Source organism: Moschus berezovskii, chromosome 16, assembly GCF_049115385.1.
Source record: "Moschus berezovskii isolate FMDL1 chromosome 16, NW_MosBer_1.0, whole genome shotgun sequence".
Classification (NCBI taxonomy): domain Eukaryota; kingdom Metazoa; phylum Chordata; class Mammalia; order Artiodactyla; family Moschidae; genus Moschus; species Moschus berezovskii.
Genome location: NC_142475.1, coordinates 26,751,026 through 26,772,791, shown reverse-complemented (window position 1 = coordinate 26,772,791; position 21,766 = coordinate 26,751,026). Strand labels below are relative to the sequence as shown.

The window sequence follows — 21,766 nt, the reverse complement described above, 5'->3', positions numbered from 1 at the left end:
AATTCCATAAATATTGTTTAAAATTTGCTATTAACTCAAAACCAAAGTGAAAATGCAGGAAAAAAAGGACACACATAGAGGCTGCATCTGATAGCTTGGGACTTCTTCAGAAAAGGATGTGTCATTTATGACTAGTGCTGACCTACATCTTTAAGTCATTAGGAAAGTTTGGTACCAGGTAAGATCTGTGATTCACCTGAATATGCTAAGACAATTCAAGTCTCTGTTAAGCAAAAAATGTATTTCCAAAATATTTTATCAGAAATGAAAACATCACTTTACCTGTAAGCGAACCATCAACATCAATCAGTGCCACTTCATGTTCCCATCGAAAGCCAGCCTTGTTCGGCGCGTGAGAATACTGGACGCCAGCGAATTTTGCACTCCACCCTCCACATCTGTGGTTACAAACGCCCGTGATGGACGTCACTCCCAAAGCTGCACAGCCGGGACGGTCGAAGTTCATGAAGTGTACGGAAGACACAGTCAATCCTTCACTAAATGGGAGAACCAGGCCTTTTGTTGTGCAAAATGCAGACCCCATCCCCAGTTCATCAAGATGACCAACTATTTTGGCACTTTTAATCACTGCTCCATTGGCTTCACCCCATCCTCCAACGTAAGGAGCCAGGATCCTCTTTGTTTCAATTCCAGCCTCGTAATTATTTACCATCACAAAGTTATGGAACTGAAGGGCACCTCCGTTGACCCATTCGGCTCCTTTTTGACAATTCCAAGTTGTGAGTGAATGAAATGCTGCAGGCACTGGCACCGAAGAAGTACATGATCCTGTCTGCATGGGGAAGTATTCTTCAAAGATCCATAGCCCAAACCAACCTTGAGAATGAACAGTGTTGTTAAAGAATTCTCCAAGAGGGACTCTTTTTTGGCAAATGTTTCGGTCATAGGATGGCCCATCAGGATGGTTGTTCATTCGGTACCAAAAGCCAAAGTGAGTGCCGCCAGCAGCCGCATTGTGTCGTATGGTGTTGTTTGGATTGGTTACCCAAAACGCGGCTGGAGTCACATCGTCATTCAGAAGACTAGTACTCTGACGTACAAATACTGCCAAGTTATATTGCAGGATATTGCCGTGTTCAATGCCGTCTTCTATAAAAAATGCTCCTCCCCTGATATCATATATAATATTCCTCTCGACCAGAAGGTGATGTGTGTTATGGATAGTAATAGCCCTGTTATAGGTCTGGTGAATTGCACAGCCTTTTACATAAGATTTAAACTGTAAATCTCCAAGCAGGTGCCAATGTATTGGATATCGTCCCAACCGGAATGCCTGACCAGCATGGAATATCTGTCAAGCCCACAAATCACAGTTATTCAGTGATACACACAGAGTTTGCCTGGCTCATACTTTCTTGCTTCAAAATAATATCCACTTTCACATTAATTATTATTAATGCATTGATCTCTCCCATATTATTCCTGTCTATCATTTAAAAATGTTCTTTGACCTCCAACCCACCTTGTTTTATTCAATATATTAATATAACAGCCCATGTGTGCTCATGCTTTTTATCAAGTGAATGAATGAACAAAAGTCATCTTCAGCTCTTCCGCTTTTCACCTTACTCTGTGATGAAACTGTGATGTTGAGCAAAACACAACCTCTTAAAATACTTTTTCTCCTCCTTTTAATCCTTACTTAATTATAAAAAATATTTCTTGAATATTTATCAAGTGCCAGATATTGTGCTAAATGTCATATGCATGATCACAATCTTTACTACAATCCTAGGAAGGAGCCACTCATCAGAAGCTTCATTTTATAGATGAAGAAAGTGAAATTTAGAAATGCTGAGTATCTATTTCACAGTCACAAAGCTCCACTTAAACCCACTGGTCTGATTAGAGAGTTGGCGTTCTTACTAACCACTCTGCTATACTTTCAAAGGTCTACAATCCACCTGATGCGAAGGGCCAACTCACTGGAAAAAAACCCGAGGCTGGGAAAGATGGGAGGCAAAAGGAGAAGTGCGCAGTAGAGGATCAAACAATTATACACCATCACCAACTCAATGGACATGAATCTCAGCAAACTCCGGGAGAGAGTGAAGGACAGGAGAGCCTGGCATGCTGCAGTCCATGGGGTTGCAAAGAGTCGGATATGACTTAGTGACTGAACAACCAAAATGATCTAATAATCTAAGACAGAAGACACCTCTCTGTGTGTGTATCTGATCTTATGAGGTTTGGAAATAAAACGTTAGGTCATCCATTTACTTTCATTCTTCATATAAAAATAAAAATTAACTATTACTGATATTTACTATACAGGTCAACCCTGGTAACCTCACTTATTCCATATTCATAAGTTACACGTGTGTAACATACCCTAGGAGGAGGAGAGTTTTACCAAATGCAGCCATTGACTCTGCCGCCCTTACTATAGCTGGGTGTTCCCAATTTAACAGATTTGTGGATTTTACTATCCTTCCTTCCTTCACACCCTCCTTCCTTTTATTGAATACTTGATAAAAACTGTGATAAAGCCAGATTATATAGACTGAAGATACAGAAGAGCTCCTGATACCTTGAGCATAACTTGCATATTTATTCTTTTATTTATGTATTTGTTCAATTTACAATCAATTAAGAATCTGCTATGTGCCAAGCACTGCTCCAGCTACAGAGGAATCAGTAGAAAACTAGAAGGACTGCTTATGTTCTAGGAGAAGAGATTAAAAAATAAAATAAACATATATCTGGAGTATGAGTTAATAAAGAAAAATAGGAGTTTGGCAGCTCTTTCAAATAAAAGAGGCATGGTGAGGCATGGCCTCTCTGAAGAGATACGCTTGAGAAGAGATTTGACTGAAATGAGTGTGAACACGGAAGTACCTGGAAGAGAAGCATTCTAAGGAAAATGAAGAGCATGTGCAAAGAACTGAGCTAGGAACGTGCCTGACGTGGTCACATGACACAGGGAGGCCTACGTGGCCAGCATGGCGGGCGCCAAGGGTAGTTCACACAAGACAGCAAGAGGCCAGAGTGGGGTCAGATGACGTGGCTCCTTTGGGAAGAGCTTGGACATTTTGTTTTAAGTGTATTGTGAACCTCCTGAAGAGTTTCGAACACAGTGTGGCAAGATCTGATTCACACTTGAAAGCCTGAACTTTGTCCACAAGTCTGTTCTCTATGTCTGTGTGTCCATTGCTGCCCTGCAAACAAGTTCATCGGTACCACCTTTCTAGATTCCATATGCATGCGCTAATATATGTTATTTGTCCTTCTCTTTTTGACTTACTTCACTCTGGACAATAGGCTCTAGGGAGATGGGAGGGGGGTTCAGGAGCGAGGGGACATATGTATACCTGTGGCTGATTCATGGGGATGTATGGCAGAAACCAACACAAGATTGTAAAGCAATTATTCTCCAATAAAATAAGTTTAAAAATAAAAAAGCTGAACTTTGGCTGTGGTGTGGAGATTACGTTGCAGAAAAGGCAGAAGCAGGAAGACAAGTTAGGAGAAAAGCATAGTAGTCCAGGTGAGAGGTGACAGTGGTTTGGGTTCGGAACCAGGTGGAGTGCTGGGAAAATAGTGGATTCAGGATACACTATTGTGGCATCAAACCTGTTAATGAATTTGACATGGGGTGGGTATAAGAAAAGCAGAGAAACAAAGTTTTGGCATGATGATACACATGAATAACAGATGTATTGACGCTGTCTATTTATCTGTCTCCTCTACCAAACATTATTATAAGCAGCATCTGGCAAAAAGCAGGTGCTCAATACATACTCATTGTATAGACAATTTTGGACAAACCACTAATAATAGTGCCTCTTACCTCTACATATTCTATCCTTCCAGTTACCATGTTAGCACCAGCTATAGGAGCATGAAGCATAATGCAGCCTCCAAACTGGTCACTTCCTATTTCTTCTCCAAACTTTCCTTGGAGACATGTCTGTGTAGCAAATTCACCTTTAAAAATAATTTTTAAGATACAATAAAGGAAAACCATGTCAAAATCCCCTCATTATATAAAGACTGCTTTTCACACCTAGTTATATCTTTTTATTTATATATAATTTTAATCTTATCCTAGAACATAATTGTTTGCATTCATGTTATCTTCTCCTCTGCACAGTAAGGAAGGTAAGAGCCTTGTTTTGTTCACCTCTGCATTCCCTAAAGTACTTACTTTGCTGTGCTGTGCTTAGTCACTCAGTTGTATCTTACTCTTTGCGACCCCATGGACTATAGCCTGCCAGACTCTTCAGTCCATAGGGGACTCTCCAGGCTGGAGTGGGTTGCCACGCCCTCTCCAGGGGATCTTCCCAAACCAGGGATTGAACCCAGGTCTCCTGCATTGCAGGCAGAGTCTTTACTGTCTGAGCTACCAGAGAAGTCCAAAAGTACTTACTTTAGTATCTTTCAAAGATACTAGATAAAATTTTGAATGGCTGAATGAATGATGATAAAGGTATTTTGCTTTATCATCTATGAATTTATTTTCTGCAACATTTGGGATTAACATAGTTGATACAATCTTACACTGGTACAAGATTAGAACATGCATTATCTCACTTAATTCTTACAATGACAGTAGGTTGGCAGAACAGGAAGCATTTTTGTATAAAACAGGATGAAACTAGGTTTACAATGGACATAGTGAGATAATGCAGATGAACTGGAATCAGAATGCAGGTCTCTTGACACTGAATCCAGTGAGCTTTGTCTTATGCTTCCCACTGAAGAAAAGGCTGTACCTAAGGTGTATCAGTTATTATTCAACTACTTATAGGATTGTAATGACAGTAGGCTTCCCTGGCAGCTCAGTGATGAAGAATCTGCCTACCAATGAAGGAGACGTAGGTTCGATCCCCTGGAGAAGGAAACGGCAACCCACTCCAGTATTCTTGCCTACAGAATCTCATGGACAGGGGACCCTAGCCGTCTGCAATCCACAGGGTCTCAAAGAGTCGGACACGACTTAGCAACCAACCAACAACAACAGTAGTAGTGATTACATAAAATATTTAAAGAGACTTAAATGCACTGTGCTTCCTAACTATACACATTTATATAGTTATACATAGTTTTATGTAAACATACATACACACATATGCATATGTATATACACACACACATATACATGTGTGCATGCTAAGTCGCTTCAGTCATGTCCAACTCGCTGCAGCGCTGTGGACTGTAGCCTGCCAGGCTCCTCTATCCATGGGATTCTCCAGGTAAGAATACTGGAGTAGGTTGCCATGTCTTCCTCCAGGGGATCTTCCTGACCCGGGGATGGAACCTGTATTTTCTGCAGCTGCTGCACTGCAGGTGGATTCTTTACTGCTGAGCTACCAGAGAAGTCCATATACATACATATATATTATATATATGAGAACTATGGTAGGTTAAGGACAGCCATAGGACCAGTCCCAACTATTGACACCTGAGTAGAAGAGACACATGTCCCTTCAGGACCAAAGTAACTAACTGCTGGTGCTTAACTTCCCGGCCTTCGGATCTCCTGTCTCAGAGATCATGGAAACCCATGAGGAGATGAAGCCTCCATCAACCCAGACACTGGAAAATTACAGTGATCGGAGCTCCCCTGTTGACTCATACTGGACATATGTAGCATAAATAAGAAAACCTTAACCATTTTATCTCACTAAAATTTTGGGCTTATTTATGGCCAGTGCATAACCAAGTCTATTAGTTCTGAACAGGAGCTGATTTTGCCCACAGGGACTATTTCTGCAATGTCTGGAAACATTTAAGTTGACAGACTAAGGCTACTAAAGTTACCTGTGTCAAATCCATCAGGACACGCTGGGATTTTGTTATTCCACTCCATGTTGTCAGATCCTCTTATTAAAATATTTCTTGTAAGAATTCCAATTTCTGCCCTTGCTTCAAAAACAGTTCCATCAGGGAGGGTGACAGTGATCCCCAAGTGTGTGTAATTCAGTGGATCAGTGAGTGTTATGTTCCTGCCATCAGCAGATACAGATGCAATGGTCCTTTTTTCATTTTCTCGTTGGCTGTGTCTGTAAAAATTTAAACCACAAGCTCTCGAATTAATATAAATTAACACAGTATTGCTTTGGTGTATTTGTTTTATTCTATTTTGAAAATCTCATCTGTAAAATAGGAAAAAAATGTTTACGTCATACCATATGCTGAAGAGGAATTTGAAGATGGTATTTTACTCTCTCTGAAGTATTCAAAAGAACAACTCCTTTACAACTTTGAGGATCACACAAAGTGGCTCTCAACCAAGGGTGATTTTATTCCCCTGGGGACATTTGGCAATGCCTGGACACATTTTTGGTTGTCATAACACAGCAGGACAGGGGCTGTTATATTGGTGTTGGTGGTGTTGGTATTGGTGCTATTGGTACTGTTGTTGTTGGTGGTGGTGGTGATGGTGGTGGTGGTGTTGGTATTGGTGGTATTGGTGTTGTTGTTGGTGGTGGTGGTGGTGGAGGTGGTGTTGGTGGTGTAGGTGTTGGTGTTGGTGGTATTGGTGTTGGTGTTGGTGGTGTTGGTGGAGGTGGTGGTGGTACTGTTGGTGGTGGTGGTGGTATTGGTGGTGGTGGTGGTGGTGGAGGTGTTGTTGGTGTTGGTGTTGGTAGTATTGGTATTGGTGGTGCTGGTGGTGGAGGTGTTGTTGTTGTTGGTGGTGGTGGTGGTATTGGTATTGGTGGAGGTGGTATTGGTGGAGGTGGTGTTGGTGGTATTGGTATTGGTGTTGGTGGTGTTGGTGGAGGTGTTGTTGTTGTTGGTGGTGGTGTTGTTGATGGTATTGGTATTGGTGGTGTTAGTGGAGGTGTTGTTGTTGGTGGTGTTGGTGGTGGTGGTATTGGTATTGGTGGTGGTGGTGTTGGTGGAGGTGGTATTGTTGTTGTTGGTGTTGTTGTTGGAATTGGTATTGGTGGAGGTGGTGTTTGTGGAGGTGGTGTTGGTAGTATTGGTATTGGTGGTATTGGTGGAGGTGTTGGTGGTGTTGGTGGTATTGGTATTGGTGTTGTTGTTGGTGGTGTTGGTATTGTTGGTGTTGGTATTGGTGTTTTGTTATTGGTGGTGGTGGTGGTATTGGTATTGGTGGTGGTGGTGTTGCTACTAGTAGGCAGTGACTGAGGATGTTCCCAAACCTCCCGTGATACACAACAAAGAATTAACCTGTCCAAAATGTCAATGGTTCTGACGTTGGAAAAACCCTTAGAGAGGGTTTACTGGAGGTTTCAGAGCAGGGTAAAGAAATGACTGAGGTGAGTTCAGGAGGTCTTATTTCTACCCATTCCTTCAACACACCCCAAGTTCCAACAAAAGGACTGACCAAATCGATAACATACACATTCATGTATGAATCCTTCCAACAAATGTTTATTGAGTGTCTAGGAGGAAATGGTAACCCACTCCAATATTCTTGCCTGAAAATTCCATGGAAAGAGGAAATTCTGTGAACAGAGGCAGACTACAATTCATAGGGTTGCAAAGAGTCAGACACTACAAAGCCACTGAACAAGAACAAGCCCGTTTTCTAGACACAGAGTTAAGTACTGGGAGGTGGCTACCAAGCAGAAATGCCCCATAGAGACAAGTGTTTCTATGGCTGATTTTGTGTTTTATCTACTAAAGCGTGTGACTGATGCAATTGGCAGAGGTGCCTTTAGGGGAGTTATCGATGTATCTTCCTGACACTGCTTTTTGATTCCTCTCTTCCTTGGCAAATCTTTCTCCTTTAACTACCAGGTCAAATAACAATGTTGCATCTGACATAGATTGGAAGGCACCTGTCTCAACTTTCCCAGCCCTTCTGGATTCCCAATAAGCGCTGCCTGATGCCCCATTAGCACTCATAGTTACCACACTGCAGACCTATTACCCATTTACTTCCCTGTCCTTCCCATACCTGTCTGTTCCTCTAGGTAAGGCAACCGCTGAATCATTCTGTATGCTGAGTACCTGTCAAAACTCAATCATAGATCTGACTGACTGAACAAACCAATGCAGAGTAAATTCCTGAGGGAAAAAGTTAGAGGAATGGAACCCAAACAAGAAGATGATGGAACATTCCAGCATGAGGGACTGAGAGTCTAAATTCAACTGAAAGTAAGGAAAGCTGGTGGAAGAGGCATTTCAAGGGCAGAACCAAAGAACTTGGTGATGTGCAGGAAGTGAAGACAGGTGATAGTCAGAAAGTCACTAGGAAAATTTTTGTGAAGATGAAAATTAGATAATAGGGCTTAAAGGGAAAAAATGGAGAGTGAGAATGAAATGGAAGAAATGGGCATGGTATTTAAGTGATTCAATAATTGAGAGAGAGAAAGGGAGGCGGCAGGGAGAGAGACAGAAAAGCTAGAAGAAACAGGAGACCAAAGCTGTTCTTTTTCCAAGAGGGTAAGTGGATGGAAAGACATAATTCCCAAAGACCCAAGGAAGGACTTAGAGGGGGTGGGGGGAGGGGAAAGTGGAGATTAAGGATGTTTGAGATAGGGTGTGCAGAAGGCAATGGCAAGCCACTCCAGTACTCTTGCCTAGAAAATCCCATGGATGGAGGAGCCTGGTAGGCTTCAGTCCATGGGGTCGCAAAGAGTCAGACATGACTGAGCGACTTCACTTTCACTTTCACACATTGGAGGAGGAAATGGCAACCCACTCCAGTGTTCTTGCCTGGAGAATCCCAGGGACAGGGGAGCCTGGTGGGCTGCCGTCTATGGGGTCACACAGAGTCGGACACGACTGAAGTGACTTAGCAGCAGCAGCAGCAGCAGATAGGGTGTATCAATAATATTACAAGATCCCTCAGGTGATTTGGACTAACTTCTCCCAATTCTCTTGGATTCAGATGATACAGAGATGATATTTTTAGAAAAGAAGTTCTCAAAAAGATTTTTATATGTTCCGTTCAGTCGCTCAGTCGTGTCCGACTCTTTGCGACCCCGTGGACTGTAGCCTACCAGGCTTCCCCGTCCATGGGATTCTCCAGGCAAGAATACTGGAGTGGGTTACCGTTTCCTTCCCCAGGGGATCTTCCTGACCCAGGGATCGAACCCGGGTCTCCTGCATTGGAGGCAGACGCTTTAACCTCTGAGCCACCAGGGAAGATTTTTATATGTTGCTGCTGCTGCTAAGTCACTTCAGTCGTGTCCGACTCTGTGCGACCCCATAGATGGTAGCCCACCAGGCTCCGCCATCTCTGGGATTCTCCAGGCAAGAACACTATATGTTAGGTGCACCTAAATGCACCTTTCCTTCCTTTGTAATAATATCCAACATATATAGCACTAACTTTGAGCCAAGTTCCACTCTGTTTTACACATACTAACTCATTTAATCCTTACGATAATTCTGAGACAAATACTAACAGCATTCCTATTTTAATGAAGCACAGAGAGGCAAAATAATATGGCATTAGGCCTTGTAAATAGTATTGCTGGGGACGGACCTAGGTCGACTGACTTTAGAAATAGTATTCTTAACCACCTGCTTTGCAAACTCTCAAATAGGATTTACAAATGAAATAGTGAACAACTAATTAGATTTGGTGGGAAATTCCTAAATTCTTGCTTATTAAAACTTTGTTTTGTTGTTCAGTCACTCAGTCGTATCCAACTCTTTGTGACCCCTAAGTTCTAAACTTACTTTTCTTTCACCCAGAAAAGCTATGAGGACTTCCTATTCTGTAAGTAAGCCCTGTCATTTTGCTGCTTTTTAATTTTGCCATTATACCACCCCAAGGGCAGAGAAAAGAAAAAAAGAGGGTGCTTATAAAGCTAAGTATATATTTAACTTTTCCTAACATCTGCAAGTCTATTTTTAACTTGGAAAGGGACAAATTCAAAATGCCATCTTGAATTTTAATTCTAAATTGAATCACGACCTTAATACAACTTAGCTGTTTCTTGTCATAAATTACTATTTGTTCCCTGATCCACATAACTATATCCAATTTTGCTATTACAGAATTTGAACAATAAAGCAAAAATAAAGCTCCTCTTGCTTTATTGCCCCACCAGTATTCTTGGTGTAGCTATATTAGTTTTGTTCCTCATATTTCTTATTTGCTAAAATATATAATTAAACAGTAATTAAGGGTCATAAGCAGTTTCATGATAAAATGTCAGACATCAAAGGTCATGTTAATCATTACTTACACTATAATTTCGTCCCTATCATTCAATCATTACTAACAATTTTGCTCCATGGGAACCACTGCCAAGACTGTAAGATTAAAAAGACTTAACTAGTTGCTTTCAACTGTGCTCATTGGTGACCCCAAACAAAGAAGCTCATTTACATTTTTGCATACATTGATGTATTCAGCTAAAGCTCTCACTCAGAGGCTTTCTTTTTGTTTTTTTATTGGAGTATAATTGCTTTCAATGTTGTGCTTATTTCTGCTGTACAATGTGAATCAGCCCTAAGTATACATATATCCCCTTCTTCTTGAATCTCTCTCCCATCCCAACCCCCATCCCACCCCTCTCGATCATCACAGAGCACTGAGGTGAGCTCCCTGTGCTATACAGCAGCTTCCCACTAGCCCATCTATTTCACACGTGGTCGTGAATATACGTCAGTGCTACTCTCCCACTTCGTTACACCCTCCCTTGCCCCACTGTGTCCACATGTCCATTTCCTACGTCTACATCTCTATTCCTGCCCTGCAAAAAGAAATCATCCATACCATCTTTCTAGATTCCACATTCATACATTAATATACGGTATTTGTTTTTCTCTTTCTGACTTACTGCACTCTGTATGACATCACTCAGAGGTGTTCAAATAACTTTTAATAGCAGAATGCTCTTGCCAAATGAAATCTTACGTGGGAACTGAACCATGAAAAACGACTAAAATCTTTTATTAGTATATATTTATAGTTTTTCTTATGGTAAATTCAGTCATTAAAAACTCACACTGGGGATCAACTCAATGTTAATATCCGGCAAATAAATATTTGGCTGTCTGGGCTACTTTACTTGAGGTTTCAAATTTAAATTAAATGTCTATGGACCTCCTGAATCATACCTTTTTTACACAGTCACAAATTTCTATTCTAAGTCAAAATGATCAGATCCAGAAGACATCATACCTGTGTCCTGTGCTTGCAATTACAATCTTATCTCCTGGTTTCCATGTTACTGCTTCTTGTAAAATCAAAGTCCGTTCCCCTGCCTTTGCAGTATGAGCCAAATGAGTCCAGATCACAGGAACAGGCAGACCTGGAGCCAACACACAAACCAACTGAGAGTTTCCTCAGGTATGTCTTCTGGAATATTAAGAACTTTATGCATTTTAATCTCCTGGATTGAATAACTTTTGAGAAGATTCATTTTAACTTAGCATCTTATACGTTTCTCAAAAAAAAAAAACCAAACATTTAGAGTGCTTGCTTTATAAAAGTAACAGTCACATTTGTAATAACATGTATGGGTCTACACATTTTGTAAAAGTCCTTCTGCAATGATATATTTCATTTATGACAATCTCCTTTATATAAACTCAGTATAAATGGCATCAGTTTGCTGTTTAGTCCCTCAGTTATGTCCGACTCTCTGCGACCCCATGGACTGTAGCCCACCAGGCTCCTCTGTTCATGGGATTTCCCAGGCAAGAAACTGGAGTGGGTAGCCGTTTCCTTCTCCAGAATGGTATGATACGCTTGATAAAATGGCCAGAGGCATACATTGATAAAACAGGCAGAGGCCTATTGCCTTTGTCTTTGTTGATAGGAGTTGCTTAAATTGATAATCTAGAGACAAATGAAATGTGTAAATTTCTGAAAATTTCATTAATATATATATTTAGCCCAATGCAGGACATATATGGTCATAATCAGGTATCATGTTTATATATTATAAACTTATAAAAGAAGTAGATCATTACAATAGAGAGGGCTTCCCAGGTGGCACTAGTGGTAAAGAATCCACCTGCCAATGCAGGAGACATAAGAGATGTGGGTTCGATTCCTGGGTTGGGAAGATCCCCTGGAAGAAGGCATGGCAACCCACTCCAGTATTCTTGCCTGGAGAATCCCATGGACAGAGAAGCCCAGTGGGCTACAGTCCACAGGGTCACACAGAGTCAGACACGACTGAAGTGACCTAGCACGCATGCACATTACAATAGAGAAGACTTCATATAAAAAGGTTCACACCATACTTCCTTTAAACAATGCTACCCACAAACAGGATTACAATAATTTTTATTTGCTGATAATTTTCCAGAATATAGTTACAGAAAAGTACAACTATAAATTTATAGTTGTATGTTAGAAAGAGCCCGTTTTAAAATACAAATGGAAGATGTGACAATTTTTGCTTCCAGACTTAATGCTTTTCTATTCAGATAAGATGAATAAAGAAAGCAATCAATATGGACTGTCTCAAGAGCTAAATTAGGCAAACAATGTGATGGAAGGGCTTTCCAGGAGTGGCCTTGGTTTGTGCGTCTGTAGGGGTTGACCTGGCCCGTGTGAAGGAGGGAACAGATAAAAGAGGGTAAAGAATACATGAGAATACATGAAGACAGGAGAAGCTTGGCAAGGCTGCATTTAGAGAGTCATCAGGAGGATTATCTCTGGCTTCTTGGCTAGTCTCTCCTGGACCAATTCCCTGAGCCATACCATGCAGATCCAGGATGCCTTCCCTCACAGCCAGCGTTTTGGCGCCATATACTGGGAGTTCAGGAGACCTCAGGTGCCCGTGCAAGGTAATGACCGCCCTGTGTTGAAATGGGGCTGCTTCTGTCCCAATCTGCAAGGGATTTCATGAGCATCACTCAAAAAGCTGAAACTCATTAGCCACGATTGTAATCACCCAAAAGCAAACTCCTTCCTTCTCTCCCCTCTTTTGAGAATGGATTACTCCATTCTCGGTATGGAGAGAAAGATAAACCTTACATTTTCCTCCAAAAGATAAACCTTACATTTTCTAGTCAGTCAAATACATTGTGCCAGACCTTTGGATAGGGTACTGATTGACTTTGGCCACATACAGCTCAGAGGAAACTTTTCTTTTGCACTATTTAAATTTCTGCTCTCTGGAAGTATGCTTTATCTTCGCATTAAAAGCACAAAAATATTCTGGGAAACTTTTACAATCCAGAAAAAGACTTTATGCTAAGAACTGAGATCTACAAAAAGATAAATTGGTGAGAGTATAGCATAATTAACTGTCCATTTCTCACATGATATTTTAAAAAGAAATGGGGAGAGGTATCAATAAACACTGTTCAAGTTATCTCATATACCTGCAGAATGCCTCCATCTGTAATTAGAATATTTTCTGCCTGGAGTTCAATGTCAGCTTCATGAAATATTAGAGTGCCACCTAAAAACCATACAGTTTTGAAATATATTATAAGGAAAATTCATATTAAAAGCTATCTATTAAATTATACATTAAAAAGTTGATTTCTTATTCCTATCTGTTATCACTATGCATGTCACTTCACTTCAGTTCTTTGGCAATATGAAGTAAAATCAAACCCCAAGCCAGATTATTTTCCCTTGATCATTTGTTATTTTAAATGCTACTAAATAGTGTAGTTACAGTTTCTAGTTCTACAAACACAGGACCTCAAATTTAAATTAAGAATGAAAAATTGAAAGAAAAATACTTTTTATAGAAAGTATTGTAATGTTAACATTAGCACCAAACTTTTATCCACGAATTTGCACCAGCAATAGCTATAGCCTATGATTAGCATAATTAAAGCATGTGCTGGGATACATTTTTTAAGAGACTGATGTAGATTTGTGGACAGTAAAACTTCACTTGTCCAAATGTTCAATAGTTATTAACTTCAAAGAAGTGAAACATTGCTATTATACCAGGATTTGAAACAAAAACAAAATGCAAAGGTCTTTGATTAGCTAAGAAGACCATTATGGCAAAGCTTTATATATATTAAAGCTCCAAGTGTTTTGTGCTTGCCGATTACTCTTTCTTTTATAGGCAGTTGTAACAGTTCTGGTTATTTAATTTTCTGTATTAAAAATAGAATATTAAGAAGCAGAGAGAACTTTGGGTAACAGTTGAAAGCAGGTTCACAGGCAAAGGTTAAAACACAATCTGACATCCAAGAGGAGCAAGAGGGGGTCATTTAGTATAGAATTTAACAAATCTCCATGGTTTTTACAATCCCCAGGACCCACTATACTAGTTTTTCTAAATAGGAAATACTATTTTACTGTTTAATTCACTCCATGTGGATTCACTTACCCATATACACATATATAGTTATTGAAACATAAGTTTAAGAAATATTTAACTTTAAAACATGTTTACCCATATGAATGTGGTACACTCTGATATTTTCTATTCTATTTTATTAAAAACATTCTGGTGGCAACACAATAAATAATTTCATAACCACAAATGGATAATAACACTCAATTTAATAAATTCAGCACTACACTCTCAATTTGAAACATGATATAACTGTGGATGTTCACAGTCATGAATCTTGATTAAATTAACCTCACAGAACTTAGAAACAGATTTTCAGAAATTTACCTTGAATAAGCAACATTTTCAGGATGGGGGTATTTTGATCCAGCAAAATTGTCTGTCCTTTTGTAATAACAACTAGGGAGCCTTCCTCTGGGGGAGATTTTCCTCCCCATGAGGAGTTGGAGGACCAAGTGTCCACATACAGGAAGTCAGCATTAGCCTGCAACAGAATACAAGAGACTCTAAAAATTTAATTCAGAGATTTCATCATTTAATTTCTCAAAATGAAGAAATCTAAGACAACGAACATCTTCATTAATAATAAAGTATAACCTACTTTAAATACATTAGCACTGCCAGTTGATTCATTTCACAATAATAAGCTTAAAAAAACTATTACCAATTACCTGAAACCCAGAATAAACAGAAATCTGAAATTATAAACATTTTAGTAATAAGTAAAAAAAAAAAAAACCCTCCTTTAAATTTATTACAGTCACATCTCAATTAATTTTTGGAGAAATTAACAAAGTAAAAAGTCTATTACTAGTGACTTCACTTCCCATAAGGCTACTTTTCCTACTGCTGAGACTACTCTGTGCCACAGCACTGTTACCCGTTTGGCCAGGCCGGTGCTTCTGATGCTGACATGGACTGAAGCCCACCCTGAAGGAGAGTGGGCATTTGTCATGCAGATGATACATGTCTTGTTGGAATATTCAACATCACATGTGGCTTCAGCTACAGTAATGAGAACATCCTCTACATTTTCACTGTAAAGTAAAAAGGAGGAAAACAAAACATTGATGTTTTTCTCAAATTTCTAGGTCACACTGACAAACCCTATTATTTGTATTATTGTAAAAATAATGATCCTACACCATGAGCTATCAAAGTGCAGACTGACACTTTTTTCAGTAGTAAAACTTTAAAATATTTGTTGAGATAAAAGTAAAGAGATTAAGAGGTTGAGAAATAAAACTACATAAACTAGCAAGTTCTGCAGCACTGGAGTAAAAATGCTTGGGTTCAAATTATTGAAAGATTCTACATTCTTCTCCAAAATGGCACTTTAACAAGAGACTTTCTGTGATCATTTTGTCTAGTTGACATTTTTGCCATATTCACAGACTTTGGGACTTAACCACCGTGTAAAAATGCAACTCCAATGTGGTTAAAAGTATGTGAGGAATTAGCTTTGCTTGCTATGATTTAAATGATTTGGGGTTTTGAAGTTAGCGTTAACTACTTGAAGGATGATGGCAGTACAGTACATAAGTTTGAGCCAAAATAATGAACATATTCAGGAAGAAGGAATCTAAATAGTTACAGTGAAATGGATCTGATGCTTGAAGAGATGTTTCACTCAATTAATGAAGCAGATGATGGTTGGAAATGAGATTTGGGGGAAAGCATAACAGGAAAGTGATTTATACTTGTGATGTTACTAGGATCTGGGGAAAATCAGTATCTTCTTTAATTTTAGTTTTCTAACCATAAAATGGGATTTAAAAATATCTAACAAAGGTCCGTCTAGTCAAGGCTATGGTTTTTCCAGTGGTCATGTATGGATGTGACAGTTGGACTATGAAGAAAGCTGATCGCCGAAGAATTGATGCTTTTGAACTGTGGCGCTGAAGAAGACTCTTGAGAGTCCCTCGGACTGCAAGGAGATCCAACCAGTCCATTCTAAAGGAGATCAATCCTGGGTGTTCATTGGAAGGACTGATGCTAAAGCTGAAACTCCAATACTTTGGCCACCTCATGCGACGAGTTGACTCACTGGAAAAGATTCTGATGCTGGGAAGGATTGGGGGCAGGAGGAGAAGGGGACGACCGAGAATGAGATGGCTGGATGGATCACCAACTCGATGGACATGAGTTTGAGTGAACTCTGGGAGTTGGTGATGGACAGGGAGGCCTGGCGTGCTGTGATTCATGGGGTCGCAGAGAGTCGGACACGACTGAGCGACTGAACTAAACTGAAGAAGGTAAGCCAGGAAGATTCTATGGAGTAGAAAGTTTTCTGACACAGAGTGTGTAGTCAGTAAATAGTAGTGTGGCTTTTCAGCAGATGGGTACATATTGTAAATGCGCAGTTGCTCAGTCGTGTCCGACTCTTTGTGACCCCATGGACCATAGCACGCCAGGCTCGAGTTTCCATTTCCTCCTCATTCCGATCCAGGGATCAAACCCATGTCCCGTGCAGCTCCTGCACTGGCAGGAGCTGCACCACCTGGGAAGCTCAGGTACACATTGTTGTTTTTACTTTACTGCTGCACCACCTGGGAAGCTCAGGTACACATTGTTGTTTGTTGTTTAGTCACTAAATCGTGTCTGACTATTTTGCAACTCCATGGACCGTGGCCTCCAGGCTCCTCTGTCCATGGGATTTCCCCAGGCAAGAATACTGCAGTGGGTTGCCATTTCCTTCTCCGGGTACACATTATTTGACTATATTTAAACACCGTCCTGGCACATGAGAAAGCAGGTGTAATGGCTTGAGTCTGGAAAGATGCACTCATGTACGTATGATGTGAAGACAGTACCTGAAGCCTGATCCCAAGACTGTAAGTCTGGTGCCCCCTGCTGTACTGCCTCTCTGGGGAGCTATTTTGGTGATGAACGGCGTCATTGACATGTTGTATGTAAAAGGAGCCGTGGACTGAAAGGAATCCTTCCCGTTGACCACACTCACTTCACAGGCTTGCTCGGGTCCCCTCCCTGTGATAGGAGGACATCAAACTGAGTTCAGTTCTGCCATCAGGCCCTTACTCATGTCCAAAACCCCCAAATATTTTCAATAACACCTTCCTTCCCCAAAGTCACTTTCACTGGCTATATGTAAGTTAATAAGGATGTCTAGCAATAGGCAAAAACCTCACAAAATAAATGCACATTATCACCAGAGGAAAAACCCTTAGGTCCTTCCTCAGATCCTCTTACTATAGATGATTCTACAAACCTACCTGTTCAGTTTGCCAGTCCTAGAGGATTCAACACTGCAAATTAGAGAGGAAGGAACAAAGAACCACTCACAGCAGGCGCGCTGACAGTGGCAAGGAGTGGCAGTTAAAAGCAAGGTAAGAGACAGAAAAACTACAGAAATGCAATCCAAAAACGTTGAAAAAAGAAGCAGAGCTCGTGTTAAGGCAAACAAATCTTGACAGATCTTGACAGCATTGCTGCATTAAAAAAAAAATCAGAATACCAACTCTGATGTTAAAATGATAAACAAGCCCAGTCACAAAATGTTACATTTTCTTAAATATTCTTTAAGAAATCAGAAGCCAAAATGTTTAGAAAAGCTTCATCAAATTTTGTTAATGCTTTTAAAAAATGTTTATATATAAACCATATCCTTTATTCATCTGTAACATTCTCTTTGGTTCTTTTTAAATTTTGCTAGATAATTAAAGTTTGTTGTGTACTTAAGATATCTGATATTTAAACTTCACAATAACCCACTGAATTAGGGTTAATATTATCTCCTTTCAATAGCTGGACAAATTTAAGCAGAAAGGAGTTGAGTCACTTAGATGAGATGACAGTGGTAGAACAAATTCAGGGGCTCCTTAGAGGACGGGCTTTTAACCATTAAATAAAAATAAGTAATAGTGGACGTCCCTGGTGGTCCACTGGGAAATAATCCACTTGTCAATGCAGGAGACATGGGTTCCGGCCCTGGTCTGGGAAGATTCCACATGCTGCAGGGAAACTAAGCCCGTGAACCACAGCTACTGAGCCTGTGTGCTCCTACAGCCTGTGCTCCACAGCAAGAGAAGCCACCGTGATGTGAAGCCTGCGCACCTCAAGGAAGAGTAGCCCCTGCTGGCCCCAACTAGCGAAAGCCTGTGCAAAAAGCAACGAAGGCCCAGTGCAGCCAAAAGTAAATAAAAAATTTTAAAAATAAATAAGAGTAATAATAATAGCAAGTCACCGATCATGTTTTGGATATCATTCTATCCACTTTACACCCATTGGCTTATCAAGCTTCACAATAAGTAGGCTAATTATTTTCCTTTTACAGAGGAGGCAACCAAGGCACAGAGAGGTTGAATAACTCGCTCAGAGACACAGCCTCGGTTGGAATCTTGGCAATGAATTATCAGAATTCACTGCCTTCATAACCATTATACTATATATATATGTACTATATATATGGTATACTGTACCATATACACTATCCTAACTTTAAGGAAAAGCTAATATTCCAATAGGTACTAAAAACTTGTTTTCTGTTTGGCATGCTTCTTCTGTAATAAACCAAAAAAACTGCAATTTGTTACAAACAATTCAGTCTAACTCAGATATCATGAATCTTGGAAAACACACAAGGGTAGAAACAAAATTCTGAAGAAACTGCTGAAAATCAGGAAATCCATGAAGTTAATTCAATTGCCCTAATGAACACAAAAGCTTGAAAAAAAAAGAAACTCAGATTGATCTTCATAAAATTAAACAGTTCTCAAAGACTGCCATTCTTTTTCTGACTGTTCGTGCATGCTAAGTTGCTTCAGTCATGTCTGATTCTGTGCGATCCTATGGACTGTAGCCTGTTAGGCTCCTCTGCCCATGGGATTCTCCAGGCAAGAATACTGGAGTGCATTGCCATGCTCTCCTCCAGGGGACTACTTACCAATACTTGGTGGAATTTCACATAATAATGTTGTGCGATTAGATTTCAGTTTATCAACTGCACATTTTGAGCCACACACTAACACAACTGAATCTTGTGGATTAAACCCACTGCCTGCCACAGTCATGGTTTGACCACCACCGAAGCTCCCTAGTGAAGACACAAAAGAAGGAAAGACAAAGTTAATGAAAAGAAAACCTCATCTGTACATATATTTAACACCTGAAATGGAAGCCAATTTCATTAAATGAAAATATTCTTAGAACTGGAAAATTTTATATTATTGCAACAGAATCTCTTTTGATTGTAGTGTTTTAAAACCCTCACTGAGTAAATGTCACATTTAGTCATTTATTTAAACTACTTCTAGGAATTTACATTTTATTTCATAGAAATGTCACAAAGAATTTGAGTAGTCAAAACACAAGTGTAAAATTAGTTAAAAGTACATTGGTTATAATTTCTTAAGGTTTTTAACCACTAAAATGATTTTCAAACAGAAAAAGATATTTATTTATGTAGACATAATTATATGTCAGTGATATTTGAGCATGTTTTTTAAAAACATTTCCACATATAATCTGGACATTTTCAATAGTATTAAAATTTAAATATATTCTATAACATGAAGAGAAATATAGGCATTAAACAAATATTTTGAAACGATGCATACCTTTGCATGCTTCTTTACCTGATGCATAAACAAAAATATTTTAATGTGCTACAGGAACTATACATTTTAGCAGGGTTGGAAGAATATGTTTCTTTCAAGTGTTTACTGAAACACTGGAAAATATTTCTAGGCTCTGGCACCTTCAGGCTTACCTTGACTTGGATGAATATTGTCAATAGTAAGTGGGTACTTAAATACAACTGTGGACAGGGCAAAGCCTTTTGTTTTATGATGCATCATAACAGGAAAAGTGCCACCAGCATGATCTCCAACAATGCATTGCAATACAGTATCATTGACCATGGTCACATTACACTGCATGTTACTTATCATCACTGAAATTTCCAAGATGTCAATACCAAAATTAGATCCAGTGATCTGAATTTCAGTTTCAGGAGGACCTGAAAAAGAAAGGCAGTCCATTATCTACCCTATACATATACATACCTAAACTTTAATACTTAGATATGCATTTAAAGATATACCTATTCACCTACATAAACAAAATTACATCTAGTATTTTAAAACAAATATTAATATAAACAATAAATGTCATACAAATTTTGGCTATATTTCATTGCAGTCTTTGATATCTTAACTGTAAGATATTTATATCAATGTTTATTACTTTCCAGTGCATCTGTCCATTCTACAGATGGAAGTTATAAGTTACTCGTAATTCAGGTTAATGGAAAAGATAGAATAAAATAGAGAAGATCTAGAGTTAGGAAGGAAGGAAGAATGCCTGAAAGATTAAATGAATGCCTCAGCAGCGGGTGGTGGGTTAGAGTATATTTCAGGGATGAAACTTACTTTGTAAAACTTCTGGTACTTTCTTGATATTTGCAACCCTTCTGAGGAATGAACTATTTTTTCTTCACTCAGATATTTTCAATATGCATGACTTGATAAACAAATCATGATAAATAAATAATTAGGTGTAAGATAACACAGAAATAAGGAATTAAAGACATAGATGAATGTTGATGTTAATGCCTTGAATAAATGAAACTGGAATAAAATATTTCAATCCTTCTGTTCCCTTCCTTCCTTCTTTTGACAAAAAGCATTGAGGGCATTACACACATGGAATTTTTCACAGGTCATCCAAACATATACTTATATACCTAAACAATAAGTGAATAGATATTAATCAACATAACTTGTTACAAATGCAGAATCACCAAGTAGTAGTTAGTTTTAAATTCAACTAGTGATAGTAAAAATAACCAGATAATTGACCATAGTAAGCATCACTGAAATGTAAGTTGTCATTTTAAAGATCATAGATATTAATGAGATTTTTCATGTTAAGAATAGTTTTAGGATACAAGATTTTAAAATGTTTTAAGGTCTTAAAGTTTTAATCGTGTCTGGTATTTGCACTTTTCAAATGGAAGCATTGTTCTAAGAATGATCTATACCTTGTGTCTCTTCAGTAAATAAAATAGCTTAGTTCTCACTTGTCTACAAGTCTCTTCTATCTTCAGATACACTGCTTTCAAAGATACATTCAAAGTGAGATGAGACAGAAATGGTTCATGGAAATAAGGAGCATATGTCAATATCTAGTTCTTCATTTGCAATGATTACAAATATATGGGGGAAGTATGGCCACCTCATGCGACGAGTTGACTCACTGGAAAAGACTCTAATGCTGGGAAAGGTTGGGGGCGGGAGGAGAAGGGGACGACCGAGAATGAGATGGCTGGATGGCGTCACCGATTCTGTGGACATGAGTTTGAGTGTACTCCGGGAGTTGGTGATGGACAGGGAGGCCTGGCGTGCTGTGATTCATGGGGTCGCGGAGAGTCGGACACGACTGAGCGACTGAACTGAACTGATGCCATTGTTATTGCTAATATTTACATTTTAAAATTCTAAATGAGAAAACTTGATGTCTAACAGAAAATTTCAATAGCAAGCTTCTTGAAAGCATAGAATACATCTTACCCATGACACTGTAAACTAACACTTTTTTTTAAAGGCCAACATTTAATAAGTTCTTTA

At 39.2% G+C, this 21,766-nt stretch overlaps 1 protein-coding gene across 1 annotated transcript in view; it reads right to left on the bottom strand.

Annotated features, from left to right (window-relative positions):
- Window positions 1-21,766, bottom strand: part of PKHD1L1 (PKHD1 like 1) — a 178,908-nt gene that overhangs the window by 68,195 nt on the left and 88,947 nt on the right. The window contains exons 39-49 of the mRNA XM_055432089.2: window positions 19,909-20,157; window positions 19,084-19,233; window positions 16,994-17,168; window positions 15,061-15,217; window positions 14,508-14,664; window positions 13,240-13,319; window positions 12,614-12,743; window positions 11,081-11,210; window positions 5,785-6,026; window positions 3,812-3,948; window positions 283-1,312 (exon numbers count right to left, since the gene is read on the bottom strand). Coding sequence (XP_055288064.2) covers window positions 283-1,312; window positions 3,812-3,948; window positions 5,785-6,026; window positions 11,081-11,210; window positions 12,614-12,743; window positions 13,240-13,319; window positions 14,508-14,664; window positions 15,061-15,217; window positions 16,994-17,168; window positions 19,084-19,233; window positions 19,909-20,157 — 2,637 coding nt within the window. The remainder of the gene's footprint in view (window positions 1-282; window positions 1,313-3,811; window positions 3,949-5,784; window positions 6,027-11,080; window positions 11,211-12,613; window positions 12,744-13,239; window positions 13,320-14,507; window positions 14,665-15,060; window positions 15,218-16,993; window positions 17,169-19,083; window positions 19,234-19,908; window positions 20,158-21,766) is intronic.